Source organism: Ambystoma mexicanum, chromosome 12, assembly GCF_040938575.1.
Source record: "Ambystoma mexicanum isolate Mex_15411 chromosome 12, UKY_AmexF1_1, whole genome shotgun sequence".
Taxonomy (NCBI): domain Eukaryota; kingdom Metazoa; phylum Chordata; class Amphibia; order Caudata; family Ambystomatidae; genus Ambystoma; species Ambystoma mexicanum.
In genome coordinates this window covers 1,159,272,860-1,159,291,126 of record NC_090936.1, presented here as the reverse complement: position 1 = coordinate 1,159,291,126, position 18,267 = coordinate 1,159,272,860, and the positions used below count along the sequence as shown (strand labels likewise).

General features: G+C 44.7%; 1 protein-coding gene across 2 annotated transcripts in view; it reads left to right on the top strand.

The window, feature by feature from the left end:
• Nucleotides 1–747: 747 nt before the first annotated feature.
• The window catches only part of TMBIM4 (transmembrane BAX inhibitor motif containing 4), a 57,717-nt gene continuing 40,197 nt past the window's right edge, over nucleotides 748–18,267 (top strand). Inside the window, exons 1-2 of one of the 2 annotated variants that reach the window (XM_069629758.1) lie at nucleotides 748–1,093; nucleotides 17,440–17,548. In XM_069629758.1, the coding sequence (XP_069485859.1) occupies nucleotides 988–1,093; nucleotides 17,440–17,548 (215 nt within the window). In that variant the 5' untranslated portion in view covers nucleotides 748–987. The remainder of the gene's footprint in view (nucleotides 1,094–17,439; nucleotides 17,549–18,267) is intronic. The other variant, XM_069629759.1, reaches the window with a different exon arrangement.

Sequence of the window (18,267 nt, the reverse complement as noted above, 5' to 3'; positions counted from 1 at the left end):
AAATGATCCGGGTCGTAGCTGAGGACTGTAACTTCCTGTTGTGACCCCCCCCCTTGCATGGGGTCACCAGAGGAAGTTTGTTTGCTTTTCCTGCAGCTGTGACCTGTATCAAAATAGTACACGCACACCTGCTGAGCAGCAAAGCTGCCTACAATGCAAGCCAACTACCCACACCCCACTGCACCTGCCCTCCCATCAGAATGCAGGCACGAAACCATTCAGTGTCTAATGACCCTCCATTAGCAGTTTTGTGAGCTACATTCTGATTGGAGGTGTTGGTCATGGGCAATGTGCTGCACCGCCACCCGCCCCCCACACAACATAAGGTCGCGGGCGCTTCCTTTTTTTTTGTTTTCTTTCCTCCAGCGCAGTGCATGGGTTTGGGGGGTTGACTCTGGCCGGATCCCAAGATCCGGCTATACATCTGGTGCAGGATCTCGGAATAACCAGCGCGGCTTAATGGGGACAACACCACAGCTAGTACAGAGTCCTAGTTGTAACTTGGCATTCTGGGAGTTGTAGTCCTACATTTCCCCATTATAAATGCAAGGCAACACGTCCCAGATTGATGAAAAGTTAAAACCAGGACTGGATCATCGTTTCCTGAGTAGAATTGGTAATGATGGCATATGTGAAATCTGAACTGGACCACCGTCTCCCGAATGGATGATATTGGCATGTATGGCCATGTCAAATAAAGCTGGGTGGTCTGTTATAAAAGAGCACCGGTCTTCCGAGGATTATTGTTAACCTCTTGTCATCCGGCCTGATTCCAAGATGTCTGCTGCTCGGGACACAGCTCGTCACCCTTGCGCAGTTCTGCGTTTGCAGACGTCTCTCGCTCGGCGACATGACGGCGGATCACGTGACACTGGTTCCCGGAGCGTGACGCGTATCCGTACACGGAAGTGACAGGGTCGAGGACAGTATTGTTTGCGTGTTGCTTTCCCGGTGTGGAAGTTCGAGGCTCTTTTACAGTTGAGAATCATGGGGGCAGCGGAGGGCATGGGCGAGCAGTACCCGCGCTCCTCGATCGAGGATGACTTCAACTACGGAACCAACGTGGCCACCGCCAGCGTCCACATCCGCATGGGTGAGGAGGGCTAGGAGAGGGGAGAGGGGAAAGTGGGGCGAAAGCACATAGTTGCCAGTGTCTCAGGGGGTCACTTGTGACACGTAGGGGCAGTTCTGGCCTTTTAGCCACCAACACTCGCATTATAATAAGTACTGTCCTTGCTTATTAAAATGTGAGTATTCTTGGCTGTATGGCTCTATGAAACATATGTCCTTGGCCTCTACAGGGTTGATCTGTCCATTAGAACTACAATGACTCCCACTGTGGAAACGAAATCGACACCGTTTGACTGTTGAGCTTCTGCGCAGGGCGCAGCAAGATGTTTTGGGGGGGCCGGGTGACAGTCCTGGAAGTGTGGCAGTGTTTTTTTCGATGGTGATGAATGTTTGGTGATGGTGGCGATTCAGTGGAAATCTGTTGGCGTTAATTGCTCTTTGTTTTAACCGTTTTACCAACAACAGATGCAAAGGGCATACTGATTTTTTTTCTTCATACTAACGTTATAGAAAGTCAAGATTATATTGAAGACACGGACACAAAGGATTATGCTTTCTCTCTTTACTTAGAACTCCAGTAGCATTGAAAACGATTATAAACCATATAAAAATGACACATTAAAAACTACATTCCCCTTTTTGTGTAGTCCATTTTTGATATGTCAACTAAACCACGTGACATGACATTTTCCCTTGTTTGTCTCCAACTTTAACTTCTGTGCCCCAACCAGTAGACCCTGCATGAATCCTCGGCCTTCTCCTCCCCTGTTCCTGTATTCTTCACCTCCATTCCTGTAGAGTAACCAAACAATAAACTGAGGCTAGCTGCAATAGGGTGGGTAATCGTTTTGCCACCACAAAGCTTCACAAGTTAAGTAACTCTTATGTCATATGCATAACATGTCACCAATTCTCTAACATATATGCATCACGTCACAAATTCTATATATCAAATCTGCATTACATGACTGTCCCAAATAATGATTGCTCGGGTGGGATAATCTTTTGCCTCTGTGTCTTTAATAGAATCTTCACTTTCTATAACGTTAGCATGGAAAATCAGTATTCTATGTTGAGGCTAGGATTATGCTTGTTCAAAGCTTGCTTACCACCAACGCAGACATCACCACTATTGGTCTAAAATAACATTGTTTCCCTAGACCAGTCTGCTGCATTTAAGATGTCTTCCAACCTATCCCCTGCGTTATGTGCCTTAGACGCCATAGCTCCTCTAATGGAATTCTCCCTGTAAGGTCCAATGTCAATGCCTGCCTGCAGCATACACCATCTGTCTAGGGTTGCCCCTGCTACGGCCTTGAATGGTTTCCTTGGTGAGATAAACAATTGTTGCTCTGCTCCTGTAGATCTAAGAGTATCCGTCATCTCTTTGTACTTTTTCAGGCACCGGACTGGACACAATTTAGGTTGATCCTGAAAAGCTGAGTAGGAAACTGTTCTGATACCTGTCTTCTCTTGTTAATGTGAAACGTGACCCCTGAAGGGCTAAAGGATTTCCTGTCTATTTCAAGTGCTCTTACATCTGACACTCTTTTGCAAGATATGATGCAGGGTAGTGTACTGAGCTTTGCCGATTGTTGCTTTTCTTGTCATGTACTCCATTCTCTACCTTATGGCTGGCAGATATGGCTGATTACATGTGTTTACTGTTCTGTATGCTTTGCCTTGTGGTGCCAAAGCCGCTAGGAAATTCACTATCTCCGGTACATCTGCTCTAGTGGGATGTATGTGCCATTCCACACACCAGCTACTCCACCTTGTCGAGGCCTTGCTGGTACCTGGTGCCCACGCTGCTTCGATGAATTTCTCAGCGTCTCCTGAAGTCCTGGCGTCTGCCAGGCTGCCCGGAAATTGTGCACGCAATCCGTCTCAATTCCCCTTCCTGGTTCAGTGGGTGACTCTTCCCCCACTGGATTCTGAATCAATTCCCTGAAATGGGGCAGCACTAGACGTTTGTCGATTGACAATTCGAGAAGGTCTGGGAACCACCCCTGACTCTTCCAGTCTGGCGGTATTAAAATGTATTGTCGCCTGCTGTCTCCTGACCTGTGCTACCGCTTCGGAATCGTTGCAAATGGGGGGGAAACACGTGTCCCTTGTCCGGTGCCCACTCTTGTAGAAATGCGTCCATTGCCTCCGCTGCTAGATCTGGCCTTCAGCTGAAGAATCGCTTCAGCTGAGTGTTCAGCCTGGAGGCAAACAGATTTGTCTTGCATGTTCCTCGCATTTCCATTAAGGACACAAATACTCTGTCTAGTTGCCAATCGCTGGTATCTCACAGGTGTCTGGAATTCCAGTATGCCACTTCGTTCTGCAGACCCGGGAGCTCTTCTGTAATGCTGATCTTGTTCTCAAGGTACATGTGTCAGAAATCTTTTGCCAGCTTCGCTAGCATCCTGGACTTCATCCTGCCTAGCCTGTTTATGTATCGTACTACAGAGACGTTGTCCACCTTTAGTAGTACGCAACAGTTCACCTTGTCCTGGGTCCAGCATATCACTGCCAAAGACCGCGCCATCAACTCCAGACAATGATGTAGAACTCCAGTTCCTTCCCTGACCACCTGCCTTCTATTGTCATCTCTCTGCAACGAGCCGCCCAGCCCCAACGGCTGGCATCTGACTCTATGATGAGGTCTGGGGATGAGCCAAATATCGCTCTCCCGTTCCTGGCCTCCATGTGTCTGAACCACCACCACCATAGTTCTGTCCTCACCTCTGAAGATATCAGTACTCTCTGTTCGTTTGATAACCCTTTTCTCAGGTGTTGGCTCTTCAGTTGTTGAAGAGCTCTGTAGTGTAGTGGCCCTGGGATGATCGCTTGAATGGATTAGAAAGCCCAGCTCCTGAAATGGGTGGATTGTCGTCCCTGACTGTTCTACCAGTCTCCTCTTGTCTTGTCCCATCAGACAAATTTGTCTAGGTATACTATCAGTCTGATGCCTTTCTCTCTGTGGTGACTCACTACCGTCTGCATTAACTTTGTAAAGCCCCATGGCGCTGATGCCAGACCTAATGGGAGGCATGTGAATTCCCACTTGTGGCCTCCCCACCAGAATTGTAGGAGCCTCTGATGTTCTTTCGCTATTGGGATCTTCAAGTAGGCATCTTTGAGGTCTATCCTGACTAGCCAATCCTCCCTCTGCAAAACGTCTCAAGAGATGGATACCCTCCATCTTTAAATGCCTTTATACTATGAATGCGTTCAAATTTCTCAAGTTTCACTGGTCTCTGCTTCCTTTTGCCCTTGACCAAGAACCCATTGCTCGCAAACCCGTTCGAGTTGGACACTAGAGCAATGGCACCCTTCTTTTCTAGTTCTACTATGTCCTTGCTTAATAACTTTTCGTCTTCTTCGCTGAACCTTATGGGCTTTGGGTATCCTGTTTGTACTGGTTCCTGCCAGAATTGTAGGTGGAAACCCTGTACTGTTTGTTCGACCCATGAATCTCCTGATAATTCTCTCTACTGTTCTACGAACTGTGCTGTTCTAACCCCCTACCCCCCAAACCCCTATCGCTGGGGTCCCTATTTCTACTGGCTGATTGTGTAAGGCTGTACCCAGTCTCTCCTGTGGTTGCCTGTTGGCCTCTGCTATTACCTCTCCAGCCTCTGCCTCTACCCCTTCCTCTTGACTGAAAGAAGGGGTTGGGTCTGCGCTCTTCTTGATTTCTCCAGTCATTTCTGGTATTGTAGTTGGGCCTGTACGAGGAGAACCAGCTGGCTGAGTGGCCCCTTCCTCTGCCGGCCCTACCAAAAAACTTATGTCCAAAGACTTTTTAATGCCTGTGCCTGGTCTATTGCGGCATAGATATTTTCAAATTTCGCCATCTCCTTAATAAACAGTTTTCCTTTACTCCTGGATGTAGATTCTGCTGTAGCAAGTTAGCTCATTTTGGTGTCTATTTTGACGAGGATGGGCCTCCATCGTTCCGTTGTCAGGACGTTGTTAGCATTGCCTAACAGGCAAATTGCCCTGTGCGTACATCCAGCTAGTATTTACGGGTCTGGCGGTTTTGCCTCTTCTGCCATCTGCCAGACTTGTGTTATCGGGCATAGGGCACCACGGAGCTTATCCTGGCAAGATCTCCAGGATCTGTCTTTCCCCTTCTTGATGTCCCTTCCATAGTGACCCATGAAGGATGGCATCTTCTCATCAATCTCTGGCACTTGTGTCCTAAGACATTCCACCCTTATTTTGCTCCTGGCCTCTTTAGACAGGGTGTTATGAATTCTCTTCTGTATATAATTGGCAATCTCGGCGGGGAGCTCCTACTCTGCCGACCTGGGATGGATGCGAGAATTGGGTCGAATACCTTGCCCAGCTCTTCCTCCTCCCTCTTTTCCTTTTCTTGGCAGCCTTACGCTTGTCGGGAGGGGTCGGGATGATATGTTGCGCTCTACTGAGCTGTCCTCAGTCGTTTCGTCCAACTCGTCCTCTGAATAGGACTCAACATCTGTGTATCCCTTGCCTCTCCTCACCCATGACCTCACTCTTTTCTCACCAATGCTCCTCTTGCATGTTGTGCCTGGGGGTGGGGAGGGTCGGCTGCTGCGGACCCTTCAGGCTCTTTCTTCCCCCTTGCCCTCTTGTTAGCTCTATAGGGCTTTCTCCACTCAGGGCCTCCATCCCTTGGTCGAAAGTAATAAGGTACTCCACGATGCTCCTACCGTGGGATAGTCCCCCCCCCCCCCCCCACCCCCCTGTCCTCCAAACCTGCTCCCAGTACACGTTGTACTGCCTTGCCTTTGTTGGACGCTGTCCACTGCCTGCTAGTATGGGATTCTTCGCTGGAGCTGTGTATTTTTCTTCTGATGGGTTTTTGCATGGTTCTTTGGCCTGTACCTGTCTCAAATCTGCAGTTTGTGTGGGTCTGGGTTACTTTACTGCATCAGTTTATCCTGGGTCTGTGCCTGTAATCTAGCACTTATCAGCATGACAGCTGCTGCCTGCTTTGCCTGTCGGTTAATCCCACCTTACCCGATTTATTTTCAGTCTGACTCACCGTGTCAGCATATGGTAGGCTCATGCCCTGTTGCGCGATCTCAAATTATATTTGATAGCCTCTGTGAAATCGGACAAATGATTATGCTTCCTTGCCCCCTTCAACGGTCCGAAATGTGATCACTGAGCGCTGGAACCTTAATTGGTCCCGCCGCGCTCAGGATCGCTTCCATGACTGTAGTGCCCCCTCTCACCACCCAGGGACATTGCGCTCGGTAGAACTGTAGCCCTGTTGTGATCCTTGCTCGCAGAGTTATAAATGCTTTCCTATGCATGCGGATATGCTCTGCCAAGCCCCTACATGCCACCCTTGTGCTGTTAAACCTAGTTTCAGCTATCTAAGCAGTTTCTCTGTTATTTAATACCATCAATCTCGTAAATAAATGTGAACGCTTAACTGGCTCCCCGAGCAGCAAAGAAAGAGAAAGGACAGAGGAATGTAGAGGAAGATAAGGGACAAAGTGCGACGAGATTGGTTAAAAAAGTGTCACGTGGTTTAGTTGACGTATCAAAAATGGACTTCACACAAAAAGATTATCTGGGGAATGTAGTTTTTAATGTGTAATTTTTATATGGTTTGTAATTGTTTTCAATGCTGCCCGAGTTCTAAGTAAAGGGAGAAAGCATAATCCTTCGCCTCTGATCTTGACATAGAATTGGGAAATAAAAGGTACATTTAATAATCAAATTAGCAATTGCAAAGCGACTGCAAGGTAGCGGAGATAACATACTATATCTTAACTCATCACACGCACTATAAATAAACACACAGCCCTCAACCCCTAGAGAAATGCACGTTTTTGCTGTGTTTTCGCTATGCCCCGCCCTGGTCTTGAAATGCTATGTGCTTCTTCGTTGGACATTTACCCTTTGTTAATTCATGCGCACCATGTCATGCTTTAGGCTGCAGGACTGGGTCTGTGCCCGTAATCTAGCACTTATCAGTATATTTACCGTAATGCCATGTTTTTCTGTGATTTGGGTCTGAAATCTAAATGCATGGTAGCTTGAGCCTGTGCTTTTCTTTTCTGCATTTGGTATCGAACCATTAGATATCCTGGCAGTAGCACCATTGGGGAAACAATATTTTTTTTTTCTCCCACTGTCCACCATGTTATTCACCTATTGTATTTAACTATAGCAGTCCTAGAATATGTTGAAATTGCTGATTTGTAGGAGATGTCACAAATGATTCCGCTGTCTAATTGTAGCTGGTTAGGTCATGGTTATGTGATGTAATTACATCGTTTAAATAAAAACACAGGAGTGGCATTAATTTTCCGAAAGGGCACCATAGCTCCCAGTAGAACTGGAAATGTGATCTGATTTCGCAGACTCTGACATAAGATTTGTGTGCTTTCCTGTATTAGCCTTGGGATTTATTCAGTGTATCCCTCCCCAATGCGCTTTCTTTCTTGTCTAGCACAATGCTTTCTGCCCGGCCCCAGTATGCTGTCGTTACCTCTGATCCCCAATGCGGTGTTGCACATTTTTTCTCCCCAATGCCTTCTCGCTCCCCACGCTTTGTTCTAACACAGTTGCTTAGCATGCTCTTTATTTCCGGCTTTATTTTAAATTCACAGTGCCTAAACGATACTCTACCCAGATCACGTAAACAGTGCGCCTTTATGTAATCAGTGGGTTTTACTTTCGCTATAATGGTGAAACGAGAAGACATTTTCTGCTTTACACTCTGGCCAGTGTACAAGCAAGGAACGTAAATTCAGTAAATTAAAAACATGAATTGCCCTCTTTGGAAGGGGCCCTGTGTTGCCTTTCAGTCTGCTAATGGGGCCCTTCAAAACATTTTCCTGTACTTCTAAACACGTTTTGCTTATTTGCAAATAGAAACGATGTGCATTTTTTCAGCCCTGCTTCATCTAGTTTCAAAACTGAGATATTTGTTAAGACATTCTAACAAGCCCTTTTAGCTACCAACAATGGCACTTTGTTTTTTCCTTCTTTCAAGATCACCAGAAGCAAATAAAAAATGATCTTTCAGTCTCTTGACTTCACATGTTGTGCAACAAAAGGATTTAAAAGAATGTTCATTTGGAAAGCCTCTGTGTGTAATCCACTGTGCAAACTGGTCTAATGCTGTAAACAGTCACTTAAGGGAACCCCCCCAACCCCCAAAGTACCCTCTTACATTGCATATATGGCTGCCACAGGCATACCCATTAGGATATCAACACCAACGAACCACAACTAAGCGTTCCTCTTTAACCTTAGTACACTCTCCCACAACAGTAGCTAACCTGATCCATAGACGGATCTTTGGCCTATGGATAATAGTTCCTCTGACTCCCATAGAAAGATTCGCACTCGGGAACTGTATGCCCCCGACCTGCACCAATCAACACCACAGGTTGCGCGTCTGCCCTTTTCACTGTCACACTAATAACTACCTCCTGTGTTTTTTTTTTTTTTAAAAATGTTATATATAATTTTCTTACAAGGTCCTGCACAGTGAGGCCACTTTCGAAGGGAGATATAAAAGAGCACTTGCATTACGTTAAGTTCAGGAGTGTATCTCCCATGTTCCTGTAGGAATGTTTCCTTTTAGTATTTTGGTGCATTCCCCGAACTTGGTTGTTGGTTGGCGAAATTATAGGAAGAGGAGGTGACGGACCTAAATCTGCAGTTTCTTCTGAACGTTCCTTGTATGGGCAACGTAATTTTCTTTTCCTCTTAAGCCTGCCAGTAAAATCTTCACTGGCGACTTTTCTTGTTCGTCTGGTTGATATGACTGCCATGTTGACAGATGTGGTAGGGTTTTGTTTGTCATGTGGGAGTGGGTACTTGTCTTGGGTATAGGGGCTGTAGGAGTATAGGGGCTGTATACGTAACAGTATGTGCCTTCCAATATTCTTGCTTTGGGTTTCAGTTTATTTAACTGCCGGTCTTTCTAATGGTGGTTATTGCTAGATTTTTTTTTTCTGCCAAATATAACTTGCTTTATTATAAATTGCATAGTATACATGCATGTTCGTATAGGGCCTGATTGCTCCTTTACCATTTAGAGAAATCTGAAAACTGCTTGCTTCCTGGATATGAATAGTTAATGCACCGTGTAAAGGAACACTCTGATAAGCTCTGAGTTGGTTGCCCTTAAGTTAATGTGTATCTTGTGCTGCTGTCTGCCTGCAAAGTGATTGTTGCCTGAAGTCATTTGGCAGAGAACTTCCACTGCAGAGCCAGACTAAGAACTAGCAGCAATCCGCCGAACAATATTGGAGGGTGGTAGACTACTTGGCCACAGCTTTAATCCATAAAAACGTGACTTGATGCCTAATGGTTGGTGGCGCTTTGCAAGCTGGTTGGCAAGCTTGAGGTCACGTTTTTTATGGGTTGTACTTTGACCTTGTTTCAGAAGGTCGGATGCGCATTTGTGGTTTGGTTTTAGTGTGTGGATATTACTTTGTCCAAGGAACAGTCTACATCTTCTGTTCGCATTGAGTGTCAAGTTGTATTTATTCATGCAAAACTGCTGCTTTATCTGATACCATATATTGAGAGATCACTATAGTTATAAATTACTGTTACTCGTCAAACCACAAATGCCCCTTGCCCCGCTGTTGCTCATGCTTAGCCAAGCGGCGTGCAACCTGATTATTGTAGACTGATTGTGTATTGCCCGAAAATAATCGAGTACCTTTGTATATTTACACCTTGTCTTCATACCAATGGCTAGTTGTACACATCGCAATCCAGCACACAAATTCACAATTTTCTGTGCGAAATTAGGTGGATTTTTATGGTTTGGCATGGATACTGGTATTCACTAGGGGTGTTCCTGCACAAAATTAATTGGGTATTTGCTTGCTTTTGTTCTCATTGTCCAGGTGTAGTCCAAACTACACAAACGCATACCTTTTGCACACAACAAACATCCCAGACACTGGACCTACCCTATGGACATAACAAACCAGTGAATACAACCATAAAAACACCAGCTAAACTACACACAAAACATACACCAATATAACTTTCTCCTGCATACAACAAACCACAACACTGGACCCTCCCCTTACGGATACAACAAGCCAGTGCGCACGATTATATCACCAGCCAAATTGCACCTGATGCACACACCCAACATAAACGCCAGTACAAAACCGAGGCACTGAATCTTACCATTACGGATACAAGAAGTCAGATTGCACGGTATAAGTCAACATAACATCTTAAGTCTATTCACAAGTTCCTATCGAAATTAACACGGGTTAATCTGGTGCACCAAATTAACACGGATTAAACCCTACCAGTCTTTACTTGTGATGGATGGTATGCACAAGATGTGGCTTGTCTCGTTAGTACAAACGTGCCCATAAACCTAGTTGGGTAAGATTTCTGCGGCCGAGCCTGGACCTCTCTTCCCATGATCAAAGATGCAATGTCTCTATTTGAGGTATAATTCATGTTCTTGCTCCAGTTAACGCAAACGTTGTCAAGATCTGAAAAGATCTTTCAGATCCCTCCAAGAGATCCCTGACGCACCAGTTGGCCTGGAGGGGTTAGGGGCGGGGGGTCAAACGTAGCTCTTTGTAGCAGTGCGTTTGTCAAGCTAGCCTGGCTCTTGTAGGCTAGAAAATAACAGGGTCTATTAAGGCTTATAAAGCCAGGGTAGCAACTGCCTTCCCAAACAATAAGGGCGTACTGATACACAAAAGACGGTTCACTGGTGAAAAATATTCGTCTGCTAGCAGGTCAAGGCAAGACTAGAGGGGTGGTTGTGGTAATTAGGAGGTGGTCCTAATCATTGGACACACGATGGAAAGCTGATCTGGCCCTCTGGTGGGCTACAAGCAGGAGCTAAATGGCTTCTGGCAATGTCTGACCCTTGCAGTGCCCAAATTCCGATAGCCTCCCAGTGAAAGAGCCTTCTATTTTTAGGATGCAGTGGAACCATTTGACAGTGCTCTGCCATACAGATAAGGGGTGTTCCAGCCACATTAACTCCCCTGAAAACGGGCATAAGCTCCCAACCAAAAACATGGCGTTAAAATACTTCCAACAAAACATAGGGAAAAGGCACACTGGAATCTACCCCTCCTTACACCCACAGCTCCATGGATCTGTTTTATAAGCATTGTAGTTACAAAGGAATGTATGGAATACCTGGGGCCTGAAAGGGTGTCTCCACCCTGCTTTCAGATATGATCTAGGTGGGCAAGTTGTCATCTGTCTTGGAATCATAAAGGCCCAAAGGAAAAATGTCTTCTTGTAGATCCATCTCTGGGGCCACTTTGCTATAAAAATGATGCCAGCGAGAGAACATTTTTAAGTAAGAAGGAATTAAATTGACATGGTATGTCAAGCAGTATGTCTTTTGGGCTGTGAACAAATACCTTTATTTTATTGATAGATTCCCATGATGGCTAGAAAAACACTGTTCGTCTAGCTTATGTTTTGTTTCATGTCCAGTAAGCGATTCTGATGTGAAGGCTTTGTACACGTGAATTGGAATCGCTTCTTTTCTGATAGTAAGGTGGATAGACCATGATCAAATTGGTGTTGTACCCAACATTTCCCTGAGCATATGAGGTTCAGCTTAAATACTTCAAGGCGATGAGTAATCTTTGGCCTTTTGCTGCCTGGGCCCAGGAAATGTTTCATACATTTAGGAAAGTCATGATTTGGCTTCCTGGGACAAAACATTCTTATCAGTTTTAGGGAGCCACACAAGGCAGGTCATTCTGATTCCCTAGCTAGCTGGGCGGTAAAGCGGATTATGCTAATGGATTATTGAACAAGCTATCCTAGACCCTCAAGTCTTCATCGCTTGCCCCACCACAGGATGGCTGCTAAGGTCGTCAGTTTGGAAGCCAGATTGAAGGATGATCTGAAGACATCAGACTAAGAGTAATAGTAGAACAACTTCAAAAATCGCTAGGAACTGCTAATCTCCTCATGCTTCTGTCCTTTATTCCATCCCTGAACAAAAAACGGACATGGAAAAATATCCCTCTGTTATTTTGGTGTCCAATCGCAGCCCCACCTCTTCTCCTATTAAGTCCCTTCCTGTTTTTTGCCTCAAACACAAACTTTATTCCTTTTATAGTTTTCTCTGAAATCATCTCAACTTGGCAACAACCGCATATTGAACCAACTTCTGCATCTGTCCTCTGGTACGAAGCTTTCTTTCCATCTGCAGCACAAAGGAGCCCCAAATGAAAAGATTGGTTAGGAACCCCCGTTAACAAGTTCCATGCAACTGCACTTACTAATGGTTTAAGCGAGCGACTTACTCTTTGCTTGCTAGGCTGTGCATCCTACTACTAAGCTGCTATTCTCCTTTTCTGTTTCTCTCTCGAGGGGCCTTTTCTGATTGAATTCAAAAGATTTACTAGCTCAGTTTGATCAATTGCAAGAGTGTGGTCATTTTCTGCCTCCATCACTAATAGAATCTTGATATTCCTATGGAACATCTGCATTCTGTATTAAAACTGGATGCTCGTATTATTCTAGTTTCAATCTAATTCATCATCAATGAAGGCACTGAGCTGATCCATTTGAAATAAGCTTTTAAACTCTTCTCTTGATCCGTCTGCTGCCTTCGTATCGTCCTTGAATCTGTCTCCGAAACTGAAGACCTCAGTGGCCATCACGCCTGTGGTGAGGTAAGTAATGAAGAGTCGGGTCTATAACAGCTTGTTCCATAGTCCACTTTACCGCCCAGCTAGCTAGGGTAGCTGAATTACCTGCCTTGTGTTGCCCACTAATTTTAATAAGACTGCTTGTCCTTAGCTTCCAAATCTAGACTTTACTAAATGGTATTGTGGAACATCTTTATTATTCATGATTAACTGATGTTCATCCTTGTGTTTGTCCACAATTAAAATAAATAACTGGTAATGGCCTTATTCCTGGTTTGTAATAATATGGATGATTAATTGCTCATTATTTATTGTGTGAGTTTAGGGCATAAGGTAGCCTCATATCTGGTCTGTCGGCCATCAGCTGGTGGTTGGGGTGTCTCCTAGAGATTGTAATGCATCAATACATGTGCAGGCATAGAGAATTCTATTTGAAGAAGATGAACGTTTTAGGTTATGTTCTTTTGCATTCGTATAGTGCCTCCTGCATAGTTATGGCGTAAAAACGCTTTGCCTGTCGGAGGCAAAGGAAGAGAATAATAGAACGTGCAGTAGTGGTAAGGAGGAGCAAAGTCGGATAGTTGGTTGGGATGAGGTCTGAGACCTGGAATCACTAGCTATGGGCAATAATAATCATAGACTACGTGATACGTGATCTGCCTTATTTGAAGCATAATATAAAGTCAAGAGATAGGAAAGTGTAAAAAGGATGCTAGAAAATGATTATTAATAGCAGTAGATCAAGGCCCCCTGATAGTCTACACACTTGAATGAGAGCAAAACCATGGTTGTTTACCCCCTCCCCCCCGCCCTCCTCGTATCTTGCGACTGATCATTTTTGTGGATTTTGCCTGTGCCTACCTGTGTTATGAACAGCATGCTCACTGTGGATGTTGGATCTTATTTCTGGCAGTAGACAATTGAACGTTTGTTGGACAGTGCAGTCTGCTGGGAGTTTACACTCATGTGAAAGAGACAGGACTTTTATTGGTCCGCCTGGAAGACTGCTTAATAAGCCAATCCAAAATGCCTGCCTCCATCGTGACCCACACTTGCATTTACTGTGTTTTTACTAGTTGGCAAGCGGCATCGTCCTGTCTTTGAATGAGTGTGTAGATCTCTCCAATGAAACCACCTCATGCAGTGTTTTTCTGGTCATTCGTTAGTAGTCACTGCATTGAGATGGAGGAATGCAAATGTGTCCGTTACGTAAAGTTAAATATCAACTGAAGATTTCCAGTCTTTTGTTTTTTTATTTATTTTTTGTTTTTTTTAATGTATTTTTAAGAATGGATGCGCATATCCAAATTGGTCTCAGTTTGCATTGCATCGCATCTAGGTGTCTTGGCGCTGCTTTTATTTGGGACCAGAATGCTTTATTGTAGGTATCTCGAATGAACAATAAAAATAAGTTGTCCTCTTAGGTTGAGCTTGTCATTTTGGCTCAGGGAACACACTTAACAACATATCAGGAATTTTGAGAGGTGTTTTCAGGAGCCGAGTGTATGTATCCACATCATATTGCATGTTCTCCCTCCCTAACGCCCCAAAACACCAGTTTAGGGACTCTTTTATTTTATTTATTTTTCCATTTGTAAAGCGCCTCAGCCTGGGGGCATCAGGGCACTGTTGCACATCCAGTTACATGCAAGCAATAGAGCACACAAACATATGACGGAGTGTTACCAGGACCAAGGATCACCGCCCTCCCTACTGCCAGGCGTACTTAGCTGGCTTAAGTTCAAATCTTGGCCCAGGTTCTGCTCGACAGACTGCATCTTAGGTGAATAGCCATGTTTTTAGGGCTTTGCAGAACGGCCAGTAAGAGGTTTTCTGCTTAGTGCAGGTGGGAGGGTGTTGCAGTTGATCGTTGCCACAGTCGGGATGCTAGAGCCTTCTCCTCTGGCTCTTTTTTTGCTCTAGGTAGGGTAAGACGGTGAGCGTGAATGGTTCCAACTGCTCTGTTGGGTTTGGCTTTCACAATCTTTTGCGACCGGTATTGAGGCGCAGTGTTAGAGAGACATCTGTGTGTGATTGATAGGATTTTAAAGATGATCCGTTCACGAATTGGGAGCCAGTGCACTTTTTTCTTCACAGCAGAAACCTGGTCTCTCTTCGGGATGTTGAGCGCGGCACATAGGGCATTGTTCTGGAAGTTCTGTAATTCGTTTGTTCTGTTTGGACGTTCCTGCAAAAAGGGCATTGCAATAATCCAGTCTTGCCCCATTGATTGCTAGGACAATGGTTCGCCAGCTATATAGTGTCAGGAAGCGTTGATAAGCTTGGCTGTATATGCTGCTGACGAGGCGATTGTATTCACTTGTTTGGTAAGGGAGACTGAGTTATCTAGATGCACACCCAGTGTTTTTACTGATGCTGAGATAGGGATCTGGATCCCGTCAATGGTGAAGGAAGTGAATTGGGGGGGGTCAAGATTTTTTTAGTAGGGCTGGAGATCCCACCAGTAGGATCTCTGTCTTATCATTTAACCACAAGTAGTTTTCTGCCATCCAAGCTTGGATGGTGCTGTAGATGTTAACGGTTAGGGAGTCTTCCTCATAACTACCTGAAGGTGGGGGGTGGGAGGATTTGGGTGTCATCAGCATAGTTAGTGTAGGATATGCCAATGTCATCCAGGAGGTCGAGGAGGGGATTGGTGAAAATGTTGTAGAGGGAAGGGGTAGATGCAAGAGCCTTGTGGGACACCGCAAGGAGTAGGTATGGGCGGTGCGCTGGCTAGATCAGAGAACCCGCTCGTGGATCTTCCCTCCAGGAAGGATGTTACCCACAATGTCACTTTGAGCAAAAAGTTGGCCGTGTCTGTGAGGCGGTGGCATAGGGATTTGTGATTCACCAGGTCAAAGGCGACCAAGAGGCCTAGTAGAAGGAGGAGCGCAGGTTTTCCATCATCTTTGAAGACATCTAGCTGACTTTTTAAGTTGAGGAACGCTGAATCCGTGCCAAGACCCGGCCTGAAACCCGATTGGCGCAGCCCAAGGATGTGGTTGACTTGTCCAAGGTGTTTAAATCCACCAGCACATACTTCTTCCTGCACAAAAAATGGTTGTCCTCCTATAACCATATTCTCATTTGGTTTAGCCAAAGCTATTTATTCAGGGTAGAGAAGAATATACAAAGCTATGCAAGCCCCATTGGGCCTCACCATGTCTCCTCCATGTCAGTCTCTACATCACACTGCATAGAGACCTAGTTGCTAAATGCAACGCGCATGCAGGGAGGAACTAATTTCAAATTGCGAAACTACCAGCTGAGCATAAACAGTTTTCCCCTGCATGCACCACTATGCACACAAGGCTGAACGTCACAGCTGTATCATAATTTAAGAATACATTCATAAACCAACCCTGCCACCAAGCCATTGATGGTTGCTTTCTTCCAATTCCTTTTTTGAAACACGGAAACCTGAATACCTGGTGCTCTATGCCAACCTAGATAGAATTGCACGACTAAATCTAAATCTTAACATTAATTTCCTTGCAGCATCTACCAACATCATGAACTTCCAACTACTGCTCAGAAAAAGAATCCCTCACCCGACAGTACAGGCACATCTCCAGATGTCCCTGTGGCTACACCCTCCTTCCTGGTTTTCCCGAATTGAGGCTTGCAAAATGCTTGCTCTTGTGAAATTGAAAAACAAAATGCTAGTTGCTTCATACTGAGGGATCTACTACACAGGCTTCAAAACATCTCTGTATCATAGACTAATGTCTTCTGTTCATTCTCCGACAAACTGTGCTTAAACCCACAATACAGTAAAGTGCTTCCAATTGCAACTAAAAAAGTGTGTGCCTGGTCCTTCTAGGATATCATCGCAGTGCATGTCAGAAGCATTGCTCCGATCCTGTTTTTGCCATTGATGGAAAACCTTCCCATTCAATTGCTTTTTTTAATACTTGTGATAACTCTGATCCTGACTAACACCAGCGATGGAAAGAGCTGCACAACTACTCCTTGCTCACTATGAATTACTTTAATGAATATTAAATATCTTGCATCTAGATAGAATGTGTTAAGATGGCCAAAAAAAGGAAAAAAAACTGCTAACCCAATTTTAAAACCTCAACTTTCCGCATACACTTCTGATACAGAAACTCGCACAACCACTTCTCTCCACAGCAATCCGCCCGTACTTCACCACATTGCAACAACAGAATAAACCCATAACCCAGCCCAACAGCACATGGGAATTTGCACCGACTCGAAAACCACACTTAAGCTCAGCGAACGGTGCCAATCGAACTGAAGCTGCCAACAGGACATCACAACTCTCACTTCTATTCCTACTAACCCCCACCACCCTCTCCCCCCCCTAAAACCCCCCCCCCTTTTGTTTTTTCAACACAGTCCTTTTCAGATCCGCCAGAGCACTTGGGGACCACTCCGGTGGTGACCGTGCACGATACAAAAAATCTTTAACATGAAAAAATCTGTACTGTAGAAAATTGTAAAGCTTTCTTCCAAGCTAGAAACATGAGGTTAAAGGACATCCTCTCATTTTTATGATATGTACTTTAGAGTCTGTTCTCGTGTTTTGGTGACCTACAACTATCTCTTGGTGCACTTTTTAGAATTTGAAAGTACATCGCACATATATCTTTTTCAACCTGAGATTTGTTTTCTGAACGTGTGCCCTGTTCATAGTCTAGAATTGTGATGCAGAAATGATTCTCATGCAGATGTATATATTCTCTGAAAATGAAATGTTCTGTTTCCTTTCCCACAGATTTTCTCCGGAAAGTCTACAGCATCCTAACAGTTCAGGTTCTTCTTACCACTGTGACTGCTGCTGTTTTTCTTTACTTTGAATCTATTCGGACATTTGTACATGACAGGTAGGCTATAACCATAAGGGTGTAAGCAATCTTCCTCTGTGAACTGTTTTCTAGTTTGTTTTGCTCTAAAACGCAAACCTATTTTGTTTCAATGGTCAGTGTCGCGCGTAGGAAGAAAGGCCCTGCCTGTGAATGTCTGTAGCATTTCTAGCAGATTTTGCTATATGTTGGTGACTAGCAGCAAATATTCCCCAGCATGTGCTAAGTGTCCTTGATTGAGTTGTGTTGGCTATTTTTACACACCTGCAGAAGTGTGTTGTTTCTAGTTGTCTCACTTACACTTTGCATGTAGCTTTCCAGTACCGGGCTAATTTGGTGGGGTTTTGGGGGAGTTAGGGGAGGAGAGGTATGCGCTGCTTCTTGGTGCTTTTTTAAAACATTTCTTTGAAAAAATGTAACTTTTTTGTCTACCTGCCAAAATACATTGTTTGAAATAGCCACACTGTGTCAAATTGGGCTTTAATCTTTGTGTTGCAGTAGTTGCACTGCAGGACTCTTGGTACAAAATTAATTCAGATTTGTCCAGTTGCACAATTGCATCACATGCTGTAAAAATCGAATGGCGTTCTAGTTTGTTGGGGGCGGTCGCCTTGTGACTCGCCAATGAATAACTTACAAAAGTACTTGATAAAGGAGTGTACACAGGCAAAATGTAACGCAGGTTTATTCAGAGCCCCGACACAGCTCGGACAGCAATAATCAAACAGATCGCAGAACAG